The 18710-nt window shown below is 47.7% G+C and overlaps 1 protein-coding gene across 1 annotated transcript in view; it reads right to left on the reverse strand.

Annotated features, from left to right (window-relative positions):
* Positions 1–18710, reverse strand: part of osp (myosin phosphatase Rho interacting protein outspread) — a 183299-nt gene that overhangs the window by 73650 nt on the left and 90939 nt on the right. The window contains exons 10-12 of the mRNA XM_084603580.1: positions 13212–13313; positions 9790–9999; positions 93–457 (exon numbers count right to left, since the gene is read on the reverse strand). Coding sequence (XP_084459706.1) covers positions 93–457; positions 9790–9999; positions 13212–13313 — 677 coding nt within the window. The remainder of the gene's footprint in view (positions 1–92; positions 458–9789; positions 10000–13211; positions 13314–18710) is intronic.

Genomic DNA, 18710 nt, shown 5'->3' on the forward strand with positions numbered 1-18710 from the left:
TTTTTTTTTTGGAAGACCCGTGTCCCCCCCTTAAAAAGAAAACTACTCAATAATGACACAGAAAAAAAAGAAACAGGGTGAGTAGATTATACCTCGAAATAGCAGTGCGGTTGAGTGGTGGCGACGGTGGAAGAGTCCGTGAGGGGTCCTCCACAATGTCTTCTTCGTCTTCATCAACAATGGAGAAATACTCGGAGTGGTCGTCGCTCGATGATGTCTCGTGTGGAGGCCGCCCCTCAAGAGAAGCCAGGAGGGGCGCTGCAGTTGAAGGTGGTGGCACTGTGCTTGCCGCAGTCGCCATTGTGTTTGCTGCCACCCCAGGGACAGGCGCTGTGTCTTTGGCATGGATGCTGCTCATGCTGCTGCGATTCCGCACCGCCTGGCGAATTGCTTGCACCCAGTTGGTCCGGATCCCAGCAGTGACGGCACAGAGGACCACGTCGTCTGCCTCCCAGAGCTGGTTGCGTGCATGCCATGACAAACCGAGAAGCGAGGATAAGAATGTAGCCCCGCTCTCTCATGATTGTGAGAGATTACAAAAACATTTTCCACTTAGACTTTCAAAAAGAGAGACTTTGGTGGTGCACAGTCAGTTTTCAGTCACTAAAAATGCCAGAAGTATACAGGCAATGAGAAAAACAATGCCTAGCAAAATGAGTTTAAGAACATTACACAGCAGAAAGAACTAAGGTAACATACCTCGTCTGAAGCAATTAGGGCCTTGCAACCAATAATGCTACTCTATGTTATCCTCACAGTCACAAAGCAGTTCAGCCCATTTTGGTTTGGTTTCTGGCAGACACCCATGCAAGTTTATGGCATTGGACATTTATCACTTCAGACATCTTAAGTTGCGCGAAAGAAGACACACACGGGACAGGGTACAGGACGAGTGCAATACTGTACCCGGTCTGTACCCAGTTATTGCGTTCGTCCTGTACCCTGTCTTGTATGTGTCTTCTTTCGCGCAACTTAAGATGTCTGAAGTACTGCACCAACTAGGCCGACAACACATCTTACTGGACATTTATCAATTTGGGCATAAGCAAGACCGGGGATCACACCAAAGTATGACCTGCACAGCCATTGATCGCAGAAAAAATCCCCATGAACCTGAATAGCATAGAGTGGTTGTAACTGAACAATTTGTGCTTGCTACAGCAGCCCCTACGACAATTAAGAAGTACTGATTTTTTAAAAATAGCTCAGTTGCATAGTTTTGGTTTTGCTTTCCTTTACTTCACATTAATCTGCAGCTGTGATCAGGCCTGTGCATCGGCCAGTCACGTCATTTACGAGGCTGCTAGGCAAGCTGCTGTTCTTTAATTTTTATTTTGAGATCGCACGGTGCAGTTTTATACCTACATCCCTCGCATGCATCCACATGATGCTTCCAATACACTGCAACTGTGTGCTGGTCACATTCAGATTCACCGCACTGCACACTACACCGCGATGCTTCCCTGCATTGACTGTGCGGTGGAACATCTTCAGGAGACGCAATGGGGCTGTTTCGTGAAAAGGCATGGCAAAAAAGGTAGCAGAGGCCTTGACAATTTTGGAGCACTTGTTCAATGTACCCGACAGTGTGTGCAAAGCACTCGACTAAACTGAAAAAAACTGTCGTTCTCACGTGGGTTTCATCACAAATGCAGACAACCATCACACAGATGTTCAGCGGATAAAATCACTACGATGAAAATGGCTTTCAGAAGTTTTTCAGGCCTACTCGACAATTTCAAAATTTTTTCCAGTCCACTAAAGGCCAAATTAATGCATTTACTGCCTCCAAAGACTTTTGAATATTTGGCAGTGTTTGAATATATACAGTCAAACCCGGTTATAACGAACTGCGTAATTCAACGCAATTTGTTCGCTATATAAAGTATTTTGCTATAACCAAACCCGTTTATAACGAACTTCAGTACCAAATTCGTTATACACGATGTCCAGACAGCGCAGCGAAAATGCACTAACTAAAGAAAAACCGTGCCGCTCACCATGAATCTACAAAAGAAATTGCAGATAAATGCTCACTTATTTGCAGTAGGCAGTGATCTTCGCCTGAACACTGCATTTAACTCCATCAGCGAGAATCGCACTTTCCACACGCGACATCATTTCCACAAACTCCAGTCCGCTTCCCTGTATTCCGGAGCAGTATCGGCGCAGCAGATCGGTAGCAGCGAGGGCTTCGTGCAACGTCGGGCGAGGGCGATCGTCCTCCGGCGGCGGCTCCTCGGTCTCCTCGTTCGCACCAGATGCCAGCATGTCGGCAACAATTTCCGAGTCCAACGGGCTCGCTGTCACGACTACGTTGTCGTCAACAGTGAGAAAATCCTCCAGGGCAACTTCTTCGGGCACAGCGTCCGGAACATCAGCGAGTTCTTCCCACAGCGTGGCAACATCGCTGTCATCTTGCACAGTGCGCGCTTCACTAGCAGCTTCTGCATCCTCTCGACATAGTCCAGCATGGTGGAAGCAGTTGCGGATTGTGGATTGCGTCACGTCTTGCCAGGCACGGTTAATAATTTCTATTGCGGCCAGCAAATTAATCTTGAGCTCGTCGTTAACCCGCAATTTCACCAACAGCCGCTCAACGACGCGTTTCCTGTAGCCCAGCTTGAAAGCGCGGATGATCCCCTGATCGAGGGGCTGCAAAACCGCTGTTGCGTTCGGTGGCAGGAAACAAAGCTCGATGTTCTTGAGCGTGACGCCGCATTGGTGCGCAGAACAGTTATCGAGGAGGAGGCAAATCTTTCGCCCGCTCGTTGCAAGTTCCTCGTCCCAGCCACGCTTCGAACAACGTTCTGGTCATCCAGGCCTTAGAATTTGAGTTGTATGTGACTGTGAGTGAAGTGCATCCTCGCAGGCACATAGGAGACTTGAACTTGCCTATGACAAGCGGCCGCAGCTTTGATGAACCGTCCATGTTTGTCGTGAGAAGAACGGTGACTCGGGCCTTATTCAATTTGCCGCCATGGCACTTCTCATTCTTTAGCGCCAAGGTTCTGCTCGGCAGCAGTTGCCAATACAAGGCAGTCTCGTCGGTGTTAAAAATATTGCATGGTTCGTATCTCTCCATGACAGCACACCACACGTCTTGCACCCACTTTTCAGCACTCTCAGCGTCCACTGCTTGGCTTTCACCTGCAACCACCTTCCCGGTGATGGAGTAGCGGTCTTTAAATCGTTGGAGCCAACCACTGCCCGCTGTAAACCCCTCGACGTCCAGGACGAAGGCAAAATCTTTTGCCTTCTGTTGTAGCATGGGGCCAGAGACCGGCAGATTTCGCGCGCGAACGTCCAAGAACCATTGGTACAGCGCTTTCTCTACTTGGTCGTAAGCCGGCTTGCGGTGGCGAAAGCCGTCACCATTTGGTCGTTCCTGTGCATTGCCTCTGATGGCCGACTGGTTTTTCATAATGGTGCTTAACGTGCTCCGCGGAATTTTGAAATGCGCGGCAACGTCAGACTTTTTTTCGCCGCGGCCAACGCGGCGAATTATCTCCAGCTTGTCGGAAAGCGGTAGGGCACGCCGCTGCTTCGACGTCATCTTGCAGGATGTAGCACCGGAATGCAAGCCAGCAGCAACGTAGGCGCGTCCGGAATCGTGAGGATAGCAGCAGCACGACTTGCAAACGCGAACAAAGAAAGTTCCGAGGATGCGGGAAAGTTCGCCACTGACGCGTACGTTGTTCGGAGGCTGCCTTCCCTTCGCCCAAACTTGAAACCAGTTCTGGCCGGTGTTGCTTCTTCCTTGAAGCGCAATAGGTCCGGAGCTGCTCGAACGTCTTTGATCACATGGTAGGCAGCTGCCGAATAGGAGCGCTGCAAAGAGAGGCTGGCCGATGGCGCGGATTTTAAAGGCTGCTCACGCTACTCCAGGCGACGGCCGCGCATGCGTACAGGAGGGTCCCTCGTGGAAGCTGCTGTAGAGAGCCCCTCCTGCGTTTTACGGAAGCGTGGCATCGGCGCAGAAGCAGCAGAAGCACCCTAGCGGGCGCGTGATGACGTATGCGCTGTGTGAGACCTTGGGGAACGAAGCCGTCGCCAATCCCCCTCCCATCTGACAACAGCATGCGCTAGAAGTATTACGGCCCGGCAGCGTGGGCTGCCCGGAGAGAACTCGGAGCCAGCACAAAGGCCCGCCCGTTGGCGGGCGTTTGGCGACCGATCGCGCGCGCTGAGTTCGCTATATCCGATGTGTAGTTCGTTATAAAAAATACATTTTATATGCATAATGCTAGCAGAAATTCGAGTGTTCGATATAAAACATAATTCGCTCTATCTGAGTTCGTTATATTCGGGTTTGACTGTATTTGAAAACTCTCGGTGCATTCGGTAATTTTCAAACAATTTGGGAAACTTTGAATATCAATTTTTGAGAACCAAATATATCAGATTGGTATTCAGAATATTTACGCTGCCCCAATAGCTTGGTTTTGTGGAAATGCAGTTTTGCTTACTTGCAACTATGTGTGCTACAGTAAAATCTTTGTGATACGAATCCGGCTGATATGAATTTCGGGATGATACGAATTCATGAAATTTCCCAGCCAGAGTACACTGTGTACAATGAGCAAAATTTCGGATGTTCCAAACACTCTCCCGTGCCACTACGGATAATACAAACGCAAACTGCGACCGCAACCTTGAGTACTACGCACTGCCCGCACATCATTGACTCGGCGATCATCAACCGCACTGTATGTATGCATCACGAGCAGCTTTACGGTGACACGTAGTTTACACCTCACAGACGTTGCAATTTTCTGTTGGGCCCATGCTGCAAAAAGATTTCTGCGGCGCGTGGCCCACAAACCGCAGACATCGGCAATGCCATAACTGGTGGTGGCGTACGTGGCGGGTGCGCACGAACCGGACATCGCTGACTCCGCGATCGCTATCAGTTTGCGGCGCCGTGCGGCCCGCACGTTGCCATCTCCATTCATGCTGTACGCGGCATGAGAAGTACGCGTAGGCAGGCGGACCGCACATCGCCGGCATCACGACAGTTTTCCATGCCATGAAACGTTTGCAGCGGCGCGCGATCATGAGTGGTAGTCAGCAGCACACGCGGCGGGCGCGCACGGGCTGCACATTGAAGACTTCGCTGTATGCGTCACGAGCAGTCTGCGGCGCCGCACTGCTGGCATGTCATCATCTCTTGTCGTGCTGTACGCGCCGCGAGAAGTCCACATGAGGCATGCGGCTCGCGCATCGCCGCAGTCGCGATTGCCTGTCACGCTGTGTGCACCGCGAGTGGCGAGCTGTGACCGCGCGACCATAATAAACCTCGGACGTAAACAGACATGTGCAACTGCCTTACCTATGCTTCTGCATACTTATTTTTGTTTGTTTTGATGATACGAAGGTTCGGATGATACAAATTTTTTCGCGACCCCGTGAGATTCGTATCAGCCAGGTTGTACTGTGATATTTTTAATTATTTGAAAATATTTATATGCAATGAATTTCCGTTACTCATCTTCGTTTCGCACTCAGAAATTACTTATTCCCAGAATAAACCTTCTTTTTCCTGGCCATGGTATGCAAAAGATTTCATCTGTAATATAATTCAGCACTACTAAAAAATTAACTCAGTTCGCACTCAATCTTTACTATTCGAACTTGCTTTTCACCCAAATTCTGCCACTCGCACAGCTACAGTGTGTAGGGTTCAATGCCCCGAACCAGCACTGGCTTTAAAGGGTGCCACAGAGGAGGGCTCCAAAAATTTCAACCAACCGGGGTTCTCAGACACACAGTGCCTTCACCCAGTACATGAGTGCCTTGCGTTTCATCTCTATGAAGACGTGGTCACCATGGCCAGGATCACACCTGCGCCCTCAGAATCAGCAGCCAAGTGTCCCAATCGCTGGGTAGCATTGACTGGGGCAATTCACCTTGTCAACTGACACTGGCCTCAAAAGCATGCTTGCATTCAAAGCGGTTGACATTTGAAAACTGTTAAAATCAGGACAAGAAGCAGAATGTTGCAGTTGAGAACAAAACACAACACATAAGGCAACTCTACTGCAGTGCTTCGCCCAGTGATAACCATGGAAGGCTATGACTAATCTTCATGTAGCTAGAATTCTCAGCATGCACGTTATTACTTTTCACTGCTAAATTCAGTCGAACCGAGATAATTCGAATTTTGGTTATATCGAACTCATGAAATATCCCCTTGAAAATCCCATATAAAAGTATAGGAAAGCTGCATCGTATGTCGAACTCAATTTCACCGGTCGTTCGATATATCGACCTCCGCACGACGCACTGGAAGACGATCATATCACCCTCGACCGTTTGCCGTGCGACGTTTTCAAGCTACGGTTGGAAGAAATGAGAGGGGACAGTTCAGGGATGGCTGGTCTAAAGCAGCACCGCTCCCTTTCCCCAAAGGCGTGTGCATCTGTGATGATCACTTGCTGTGCGCCAGCATGTGACATTCGCAAGCCATGTGCGGAAGGAACCAGAGGGAACTGCTTTGGCAACGGCCAGTACAGAGTAGACGCAGCCAATGCAGCCATGGTGTTCGAGAGAGGGGAAACAACACAATAGAGCGAAGCGCAAGCATGTGCACATTCTTCTGCCAAGTGTTATTTCTCCCCTTCCTCTCTCTTTCCCAGTCTTCGTTCACAGCAGCACGCACTACGCATGCGTTGACAAGCCAGCTCAGCCCGTGGTAGACAGAGCATCAGATGCTTTCTCCGGTGTGTGTTGTGAAACCTCGGTGCGCGGCAGGTGACATGCGATGCACGTCTTGTGTCGTCGTGCTGAACGTGCGCCATAGGAAAGCTATGGCAGCTGCGGACGTTAAGAAGCGGCAATTTTTTCCTATGAATCAACAAACGCACACAGTCAGCTGCAATCATGACACCGGCTTTCAGTATTGTTCGCTTCAAACGGCATCATGCTTTCCATAATTTTGTGGCAGTGGATTCTGTCCGCCTCAAGCGTGGCGTGATAAATTGAACCAGGCTTGTGCAATCAAGCCATCACAAGCACTCTGCCAAGTTCGTTCCCCACCACTGCAGGAGCTAGCATCAAAAGTATAGCCAAAAGATAAGCCTTGACGTTATCGCTGCGAAGAATCTTGGCGCGCCGCCAATAAATTAGCTGTGGATGCGACAGCCGAAACGGGGGTACACCGCCGTCTAACGGTATTGTTTTCGTTTTTCAAATTTTAGGCAGCAAAAGTGGAGGATGAGTTCATTATGCGAGTGGGTTGATTACGCGACAAACACAGTATCATTTTTCACGATCGCAAGCAGCATCTCAAATAGATTTCTGCATATCAAATTATCGATATATCAAACTATTTTGCGATCTCCTTCGAGTTCGATATATCCAGGTTTGACTGTAGTACCGTATTTACTCACATAATGCTCGCACTTTTTTTCACGGAAAATTGATGCTAAGTTCAGGGATGTGATAATTATGCGGGTAAAATTTTCGAGCAAATGTTTTGGGAGCGCTAAACACAAATTTAAGTAGGTGCGAATAGAGATTCTTGGGTCAGCTATTGCAAATACAGTCGAACCCGGATATATCGAACCCGGATATATCGAATTTTGGTTATATCGAACTCACGAAATATCCCCTTGAAAATCCCATGTAAAAGTATAGGAAAGCCGCGTCATATATCGAACTCAATTTCACCTGTCGTTCGATATATCGAACTCCGCACCATGCACTGAAAAGGGTGCCTTCCCCAAAAACGATCGCATCACCCTTGGCCGTTTGCCGCGTGACGTTTTCAAGCCACGCGCGGAAGGAATGAGAGGGGACAGTTCAGCGACGGCTGGTCTGGGCAGCGCCGCCCCCATTCCCCAAAGGCGCGCGCATCTGCAGTTGTCATTTCCCGTGCGCCAACACATGACGTTTGCAAGCCACGTGCGTGGGTGTGCCCATTCTTTTGCCGAGCTATCTCTCTCCTTCAGCATGCGCAACGCATGCGCCAAGCCAGCTCAGCCCTCATGTGCGTGGGTGTGCCCATTCTTTTGCCGAGCTATCTCTCTCCTTCAGCATGCGCAACGCATGCGCCAAGCCAGCTCAGCCCGTTTTCAGACAGACGTCGGACGCTTTCTCCAGCGTGTGTTGCGAACACTCCTCTGCGTGCGGCGGCGCGGCGGCTGACGTGGCTATGGCGCCTGTGGATTCTCTCTCTCTTTTTTTTTTTTTTTGCGAGAGTCATCCTTTCTTATCGTTGTGCTGTACGCGCGGCGTAGCGTAAGATATGACGGCTGCGGACGTTAAGAAACGGCAGGTTTTTTTTTTTTTTTTCTTTTTTGCGGGGATGTTTATTTATTTATTATTTTTTTTTTATCATTTATTACCTTGCAGTATGAATCAGCGAAAGCACGCGGTCAGCTGCTGCGATCATGATGCCCGCCCCAAGCGCGGCGTGATAAATCGACTTGTGCCAAGCCATCACCGGATCTGCCAAGTTCGCTGCCCGCCACCGCAGGAGCTATCAAAAGATAAACGCGCCCTGACGTTATTGCTGCGCAGCATCTTGGCACGCTGCCAATGAGCTGTGGATGAGACGACTGGAACGGACTGACGCGCGCCATCGACATGCAAGCGAAAATGCTCGGGATTTCTGCCGCCGCGGCGACACGGAAACCGTGTTTTGAGCTGCCGCCGTGGCTCGAGTGGCGAGAGGGACGCAGTTCCAGCAAGTTTGAAAATTTTCGCTCTGTCGCTGCCGCTCGTCGCTGAGATCGCTCAGTCGCTTGCATGTGGGCGAGCTGGCCTTAATGCATTTTTTTTTTTTTTTTTTTTTCAAATTCTCGGGTGCAAAAGTGGAGGATGGGTTCATTATGCGAGTGGGTTGATTACGCGACAAATACGGTATCGTTTTTTCGCATCGTAAGTGCCGTCACAAGCCGATTTCTGTATATCGAATTATCGATATATCGAACTATTTCGCGATCCCCTTCGAGTTCGATATAGCCGGGTTTGACTGTATAACTAAAACATTACTTTGAAACAGAACTTACCCTTGTTATAAAAGTACAGGGTCACCAAAAGCATACATTACTAAAGCACTTTATTTACCGCATGCAGCCTCATCATCACTCCCTGCGTTTCGTGGTATAATGCTCACAGCAGACCATACAGTTCTACTCTTGATCAGAGACTTGATAAGAGTCCGTATAAACACTGCGATCGCTGTCTTCAGTAGCGCACTAGGCAGAACTCATTGACGCGGAAGTGCCTGCTGGCAGCGCGGTTGCTATGTTGTAGCGCATACTCGAAAGATTTCAGCTTAAAAGCAGCTGTATAACTTGCGTACCGCCTCACCGCGATGCGGCACCAAGAATACAGTAGACAGTGGAACAAAGCGAGTAACACGAACGAAACGAAGATACAAATGACAACGAGACGCGGACACATCGCAATATGGCGACTACGAGCATCTTGGAGGTAAAAAAAAATTTTAAAAAGGCGAGCATAACCTATGATGATAATAATATACTCGAGCACGCTATCGCCGACTGGTAGCACGTGAACACAATGAGGCCAGCTGGGTTCAATAGCACTCCAAAGATGGCGCTCGTTACTACTAGCAGACGACTTTCGCGGTGGTAATATTGGTGGTGCGATGATTATGCGAGGAAAAAGAATTCCTATTTTTGACGCCCAATGTTGGGGCTGCGAGCAATACGCGAGTAAACACGGTATGTGCATTATCTAGATGAATAAACAGACAAAGAGACTCATGCAGCGGCGATGGCCAAAAAGATAATGAGTCATCATGAAGGCAGTGCTCACCGTGATGACAAAGGCATAGTTTCGATCCAGGTCCACCTCCTTGACCTCGCGGACCATGCGGAGGTCTAGAGCAGCGCTCAGGTCACCAGAGTCCTCAGCCGAGGGGTCACCAAAGTGCGCCAGCGAAGTGTTTCGAAGGACAAACCAGTGCTTCGACCACTCGCCATCCGGGCCAAGTCGCATCAGCCAACCCTTCTTCACAAACAGATCCTGCACGGCACAGATGGTTGGGAACTCTTAAGAAACGTTCAGCCAGGTATGCCGAGTGTAGACACCAATTTTTGAAGCGTCGGAAGGTATATGATTGCTTTCCTGGTTATACAGAGATGCTCCCCAAGCAATCCCAACTTCTCACGTTGCTGCAAAGATATTTTAATTTTATTTTGAAAACAAGCCAGGCAAATACTCCGTTTTTCATTCAAACCCTGTCGACAGTGACATCTCTGACAAAAACGTGTGCATGGATAAATAACATGACGACATCAAACAACTATGAGGTGGAGTCAGCAAAGCAAAGAGCAGTGACGACACAGGATAGGTCACCGGGCAGCGGCACAGCTGACACTTCAGTCTGGCCCTGCCCTGCATGGGAAAGTTCTGCGCTTCTGCTCACTTGAATCGATGGCCTTTTACACTGTCTCTGTTGGTGTGTATTACAGTTGCTTCACGTGGCATTGATGCCACGATCGGCGTGTTTTTCAAGCACAAAGCTTGGGTATACTTTGTGCGCGTGCAGACACACCGACCGGGCTCCAAGAAGGGGAAGCAGAATTTTCTCTTTTCATTTTACGCTGGACTAGTACAACTTCAATGAACCCGTTTCCATATGAAGACTACCTGCTATGCTCAGACCTTAACAGCTGAGCCTGCACAGGTGCAGAGCTCTTGGCAATGATGCCTCCCACTGGCGCGCTGGTAGACGAACTGAGCCGCTCCTCGCCGCCCTAGACGTCGCTAGGCCTAGCTGGTTTCAGATTGAAGTGGCAGCGTACGGTGCTTGAACAGGCTAACGATGTAATAAATATTGGACTTTCGTGCCACTTCACTGGGAAGCCCACCTCATTATAAAGTATGTTCTTGATTTGCACGGCGCTTTCAGCAGTGGCGCTAGCAACCACCAGAAGCGTTGCATCAGGCAACAGCGCAGCTAAATAATTGTGGGAAAAGAAACCTTCCTTGTCTCGCTGCAATAACTTCTACCAGCACCTCATCAAGCAATCCTCCCATTTAATTGTTATTGGTAATTCTTTGTACAAGGAGTTACGTAAGCGAATAAACAGCGATCCGTGATATATTATGGCTTGGGAACAGATCACGGCAGCCATTGCTTTACATGCCCAGATTGCCTTGACCAGTGCCAGATGGTGCTACATGCTTAGACGGCAACACGCAGACTTGCCACTTCGAGACCAATGAACGCGTGAGCAGGTGTGAGCATGGGAGCCACGCAGTAGCAGGCCACAGTAGCTGATCGCGCCATGCTGCAATTCTTTACTAAACATTTTTTTTCTAACGCCAGCTTGGCTCACAGCGCTGGCAAACCGAACTGAGAAAGCGGCATCTTTTTTATTCAACATGTCCTACCAGCTGACATTTCCTGCACACCAACCGACCAAGCTTTCGTGGCTGCTTCAACTTCTTGTTTCGTTGCATCAATCAAAGTGCCTGGCAATGTCAGTAATGTCCATTCCTTTGGGCGATACAACGCCGCAGTACTAAATATGCCATGCTGAACCACTGCTTGATGACAATAATTGCCCCGATAATTAATTGAGCTGTGCTGGGGCTTTTTGGGTCGCAGTCATTCTGTTTTGGACAGTCGCGGATCAATTAAAGCAAAAATACTGAAACTAACAAAAGCTTTTTACTTAAAACAGAAGTGAACACTTCTTCAATAATATTCAAATATTTGCATTATACTAGCTGATAATTATGAGTCGACAAAAAGCACAATATGTTGCATCAACTCACACACTGGTTCATGCATCGAGTGAAGTCGACCACAGTATTGGAAACAAAGTTAAAACACCATACTGCTCAATCAATGGAAGCTCCAAGGCACACATATCAACTCAGTTGGTTGGCACGGCACATCCGAGTGGAGGCCACAGAGCAGTCAAACTCACCATCATTTGAGTGCAAATTCGGTAAGGGCCTTTGTTACACTCCATAAATGTACAGACACAAAATCTTTGCTTGCGGGTTTTACTGTTTCAAATGATGCGTCAGACATTGTATGCTACAATGATAGCCTCACAGTATTTCCCTGTGGCCAGTAAGTAGCCTATAAGTGGATATGTTTTTCATGCAGTTTAATTTTCAATAATCGAACAATGGCTGTGCATTTAGATCACATGAGACCATCTGCAATACCATCACTGATTAGCATATTAACTAACTGCAATGCTTAAAAACTAGCACGCTTCAGAATTACTGCACAACAAAGAAAATTTTCAAATGGACTGCAGCTTTGCCTCACTACACGCCTCACCGCAATTCTTGACTGCGCTGACTACGCAGTGCAGCATCCTCAAAATGCTACGCTTCCCTTTTATAAAGAGGGCCTTCTCGACAGTATGTGCAATGTCAAGCACTTGAAGACAGAACCGGGGAAAAAAAAACTTTCTCATTTCAGTTTCATCTCAAATGCAGGCAATCATCGTGCAGGTATTTGTCAGATAAAACTGCTATGATGCAAACGGTTTTCGGCCGTTTCTTCAGGTTCATTTGATAATTCGAGGTTTAGGCTAAGTTAGAAATTTTAATGGCCCCTCGATGAACGAACTAACGAGGTTTCACTGTATTCAACAGTAATACAATAGCTCCCCAAATTTCATGCATGTCCTTCCTGTACACAAAAAAACGGTATATGGAATCAAGTATAAAACTCATACTAGATATTTCAGTGTGTATACACTGTGTGCAATTCTAGTTTAATTTTATTTGTAGATGCCATGCAAATTCTGAAATAAGCAGGGCAAAGAGCATTTGGCTATTTTTAACTTTTAGTGGTTTTTTTTTTTTTTTTTTTTTTTTTTTGCGGATCAGACAATCAATATTCGAAGGCATTTTTTTTTCCTATACGAGAGGAACAATTAAAAGATTAGTAATTAGGCGACCATTACACATGGAGCGCCACATATCCTGCCGGGAACTAACACTTGCACAAGGCACATACCAACGACAGCTTGACAGAAATTACCTCAGATCCTGCAAATAGGTTAGTTCAGTACATAAGTCAACCCCTGAATCTGTTCTAAGGGGAGAAAAAAGTGATGACATAAACGTGGCTATATACATTCGCATAATTACAGAGTGCCCCACCCTGTAACAAGCTTTTAATGATTTACAGCAAGCAAGCTGTATTGCAGTGCTTCATTAAGAACAATGCACCAATGAACATGAAGTGACAGGTGCCATACCTCGGGCAAACTGTCTCCCATGAGCTGGCTGATGACACCATCGCACACCGGTGCATCCAGTGCACCACTGCCCTGCCCACAGCCGTCGGGGACGCCTCGCGGCTGCACAGATCATGTCAGAGTATTTTTGCAAGCGAGTCTATCAAAATCATGACCAATCACTGCCAAGAGCAGGTTCATGTGCAAAACTCCCGGGGCCCTCACTAGCCGCCAAGGTGAAAATCCCAATGGGTTCAAGAATTACGTGAAAAAGGTGCCAAAAGTGAATGTGAGAAAGAGAAGACACGCATGTAGACACACTAACAACTTGTGACATTTACTTTTGGTGCTTTCTGCTCAAAAGGGCAAACAAACTTGCCAAAACAGTATGTGCTAAGTAAATGTCACAATTCCCTACAGATTCCAAATGAAACCGATAAAAAAATATCCAGGTGGGTTCCAACTGGAGTTGGCTGGAAACCAACTGGAATCAACTCGCAGTGTATTTATTCAGATATACATAGTGATGATACAGTTGAACCCGGATATATCGAACTCGAAGGGGATCGCGAAAAAGTTCGATATATTGATAATTCGATATACAGAAATTGGCTTGTGACGGCACTTACGATGCGAAAAAACGATACCGTATTTGCCGCGTAGTCAACCCACTAGCATAATGAACCCACTCTCCCCTTTTGCACCCGAGAATTTGAAAAAAAAAATAAAAAATGCGTTAAGGCCAGCTCGCCCACATGCAAGCGATTGAGCGATCTCAGCGACGAGCGGCAGCGACAGAGCGAAAAATTTCCACTTGTTGGAACTTCGTCTCTCTCGCCGCTCGAGCCACCGCCATCGCGACAGTTCAATACAAGGTTTCTGTGTCAGTGCGGCAGAAAATCGCGAGCGTTTTATGTCGATGGCGCGTAGTCACTCCGTTTCGGTCGTCACATCCACAGCTCATTTCTTGGCAGCGTGCCAAGATGTTGAGCAGTGATAACGTCAGGGCGAGTTTATCTTTTTATAGCTCCTCCGGTGGCGGGGAGCGAACATGGCAGACTGCCCAGACTGCCCGTGATGGCTTGATTGCACAAGCCTGGTTCGATTTATCATGCCGCGCTTGGGGCGGGCGTCATGATCGCAGCAGCTGACGGCGTGCTTCCGTTGATTCATACTGCAAAGATAAATGGCTCCCGCCAAAAAAAAAAAAAAAAAACCCTGCCGCTTCTTCACGTCTGCAGCCGCCATATCTTACGCTACGTCGCGCGTACAGCACAACGATAAAAAAGAATGACTCTCGCAAAAAAAAAAAAAAGAACAGCGAGCTGCCGCTTCTTAACGTCCGCAGGCGCCATAGCCACGTCAGTCGCCGCGCGCAGAGGGTTCGCAACTTACGCTGGAGAAAGCGTCCCACGTCTGTCTGAAAACGAGCTGAGCTGGCTTGGCGCATGCGTAGCGCGTGCTGAAGGAGAGAGCTCGGCAAAAGAATGGGCACAGCCATGCACATGGCTTGCAAACGTCATGTTTTGGCGCGCGGGAAACGATAACTGCAGATGCGCGCGCCTTTGGGGAATGGGCGCGGCGCTGTCCAGAACTGTCCCCTCTCATTCCTTCCGCGCGTGGCTTGAAAACGTCACGCGGCAAACGGCCAAGGGTGATGCGATCGTCTTTGGGGAAGGCACAATTTCAGTGCGTGGTGCGGAGGTCGATATATCGAACGACCGGCGAAATTGAGTTCGATATATGACGCGGCTTTTCTATAGGTACTTTTACATGGGGTTTTCAAGGGGATATTGCGTGAGTTTGATATAACCAAAATTCGATATATCCGGGTTCGATATAACCGTGTTCGACTGTATGGGCAATAGCAAGGAATGGAAGCAGTGGAAAACAATAGAACTGCAGCACAAAAGACACATTAGTTTCACATCTACGACATAGCAAGAAGATTAAAAGAGTAGAGCTGTTTCCTGAATATCTGAAGGTGCAAAAACACTGGACAAACATGGGGAAGACATGACGGAAAAAAAATTCCTTGAGCATGTATTATCACATTACATTTGACCTTATGTTACGTGTATGCACGTGTGGTGACAGAATCTATATAATATGAAGAATTTGTGTGAGTGTGGTGCGTCACCTCGATACGGTATACGGCCGCGTGCTGCTTCTGGCACATGTGCAAGGACTTCGCTGACATTCTTAGACTTGCATGTAAAAGAAGACGAATGTGCAATCATGTGCGTGTAGTGTGCTCACGTGATGCAAGTTGAACGGTCTGGAATAAATTTGTCTTGTTGGGCTAGCGCCACGATTTGGTCATATCTCCCTCATCCTTTGCAACAACTGCACGAGATTTGCAAATCAGTGAAATCACACATATGGTTCAATGCAGGCAGCATTGGGAAACTAAGGAAGTCTGCATTAAAGAGGAATAGACTACATTAACAGAGTGTCTAGCAAAGCACTATTTTCAAAATCCCTGACTTTTCCACATTTTCCCTGACTACTTTAGTTCAAGTTCCCTGACAAGTAAAGAGGCAAAAAAATGCAGCTGCTGATGTAATGAGCATAGACGAATAATTCACTACAAAAAGCTATTTTAATCATATTCTTCATTTTACAAAAGTGAAAGGCTATTATTAGTGTTAATGGCCGGTAAAAACGTCCAAAGTTTACTGAAAATTAAAAGCGCACTGATCCCAGCCTCAGCAGAGCTCTTTGATACAACCAGTTGCGAAACTTCCTACAGGCCCCATGTATCAAAAAACGGCGATTTTGATTGGTCGAAATCCTCACATCGAGGCACGCTAGGTGCATAATAGTGGCGGCACCCGCGGCCATAAGGAAACTGCGTCTAAGTTGCAAACTTTCAGATTGTTGATAAATGAGCAGCCACCGGGAAAATAAAACTAGTTGATGACTTGCAGTAGCGAAAATTTTTGAGGATAACAGCTGTACAGAGGGGAGTCTTAGAACAATCGAAAATGGTAAAAAAATCGATTTTGAGAAAAACTCATTTTCCGAACGTTTATCCTTCCGAGAAGCTGAACTCAAATTATTAAAGCTGAATTCGGCCAGGAAATCGGCTTTCAAAACGTCACTGCAGCCACAAAATGACCCCCGAAAAGAGGAAATTTGTTTGTAATTCCCGCAAGTGCCGCTGGCGTTGCAGCCGGCTGTTCACAGCCATCTTAAACTTGGTTTGAAACTGTTTTCTTTGTGCAGAATTTGTGCCATCTCAAAATGGCTTTGCTCAAGCGGACTGGCTGCGCGCCCCGGTTTTCGGAAGGCTGTTTGCGGTCTCCGATTAGCTCTCATGTGGCGCGCTTTTCAAGCACCCTGTTCCGAGTCTCCCATTGGCTGGTATGATCGGCGCATCATTTTCTTTCTTTGTTTTGCTTTCGTCGCCGTCGCTGTTGCTTCGTGCGAGTCTGGTTTGCGGTCGTGTTTCTTGATACACTGCTTTTTCCTTGCGATCGAGAAAACAGTAGGTTGTAACCGTGCACGCAACGAGCCTTTGGAAGCCGTAAGAAACGGGTGTGGAACAAGAACCAGAAGACGCCGGCCACAAGCGTGCCGTCAGGACCTGCCGATGCCAGACTTGTTAGATGGAATATGTGGGATCAACGCTGCCCGATGACGACAAAATTACAATGCGAATTGCATGCCGGATCACTGTACACTTCGAGTTGATGCCGCTGCCGCCTACTACTCTACAGTGGAGCCAGCGGACTGCTGAGTGGTCAGCGCAAAATCCGCTCCGTCAGGGAAGTCAGCAACCCAGCGCAAGTTTCATCTCGCCGTCAGCACGGAATGCGGCGCCAGTACAGAGTTCGTTGTTGTGGACATGGAAGTGTTGAGCAATTTTATTGTGCACACGAAGCGCGGAACCTGTGGCGAGATCGCGAGGATGTGAGCGGTCAACCACTGGTGTGTCACAATGGAGCTTTGCAAGGCCACATAAATGTTTGTCACGGTGTGGCTAGGGCCTCCTTGGCTCCGGAGTGCTAGTTCCCTCAAGAAACCGTTTTCAGGGCTCAAAATACTGTCCTTGCAACTGGGCACCCACCTAGCCCCGCACTGCACGCATGCGCTTGGCAGCACAGTTCGCCGATCATTTTCACGCTAGCCGCTGTGGGTGTGCTGAGCAGCCGTGTGCTCAGCACACCCACACACAGACAAAAATTCTGCATGAATACCATACTTGCTGTGCGTCATATTAAAATGAAAATGCACTGCTGAATATATCGTGCCCCTGAATTGGCGAAATTTTTGATGATTTCCCTGACATTTTCCTGATTTTTCCCGGTGCATGAAATTTCCCTGACAATTCCCGGTTTTCCCGGTTGCTAGACACCCTGATTAAGGTTCATTAAATCCAGTTTATACAACCTGGCCTAACCAAAAGGCAAGCACAATTATGCCCTAGCTCTCTTCATCAAACACGGCAATGTATGCCATCTATCAAACATACCAAATGTTGCTGAAATAATGGAATACGTGGGATAACTCCAGATGCTTTACTAAGAGGTTTAATTAGAAGCGCACTGGCCCTGGAAGTGCGATCTTGAAAGCATAGCAGTGCTGAATGAAAGTTGTGTCATGCTGTGCGACAACACTCTTAAACTGGCAAGTTCTAATACAACCACATAAAAAACTGGGGGTAACAGGAAATCTCTTCTTTCAATGGCATGGCCAACACCACAGATGGCTCCCGTATGCAGCTTCCCTTGGGGATGCTTACTCGCGTGCACGCACTTCGCGATCGCTTATTATGCTAAAGTACTCACACAATCGTCAAAGCCAAGCAATGATCCTGCTTCTGCCTGATTCCCGATTGGCTCGCCAGATTGTAACATCATAGTCCAAGTGACCTAGCATGGGTAATTCATACAGTGCTTCTGCTTGGTATCATCAGCCTAACGAGGCTAAATCGCAGATAATATTGGTACAAAAGCACTACTTCACATGGTAAAATGTGATCAGAAAACTTCTGGTTTGCATATGCTGAGCTAGCACAAAAAAGAAAAGAAAAAGAAACATCAGAGCAAAGCCCACTCGAACCCAGAGATTCCTTGTGGGAAGCAAGTACCGTATTTACTCACATAATGCTCGCACTCGTGTAATGCTCGCACCCCCAACATTGGGCGTCAAAAATCAGAATTTTTTCTTTCCTCGCATAATCATCGCACTACCAATATTACCACCGCGAGAGTCGTCTGCTAGTAGTAATAAGCGCCATCTTTGGAGCGCTACTGAACCTAGCTGGCCTCATTGGTGCACACACACTACCAGGCGGCGATAGCGTGCTGTTAGATCATCATCGGTTTTGCTCGTCTTTTTTTTTTTTTTTCCATGACGCTCGTAGTCGTCGCCAGTTTGCGAGGTGTCTCCGCGTCTTGTCATTGTTCCTTCGTTCCATCTGCGTTACTTGCTTTGTTCCACCGTCTACCGTGTTCTTGGTGCCGCATCGTGGTGGGGCGGTAAGCAGGTTATACAGCTGCTTTTAAGCTGAAA

The sequence above is a fragment of the Amblyomma maculatum genome, chromosome 5, assembly GCF_055883805.1.
Source record: "Amblyomma maculatum isolate TAMU_Amacu chromosome 5, ASM5588380v1, whole genome shotgun sequence".
Classification (NCBI taxonomy): domain Eukaryota; kingdom Metazoa; phylum Arthropoda; class Arachnida; order Ixodida; family Ixodidae; genus Amblyomma; species Amblyomma maculatum.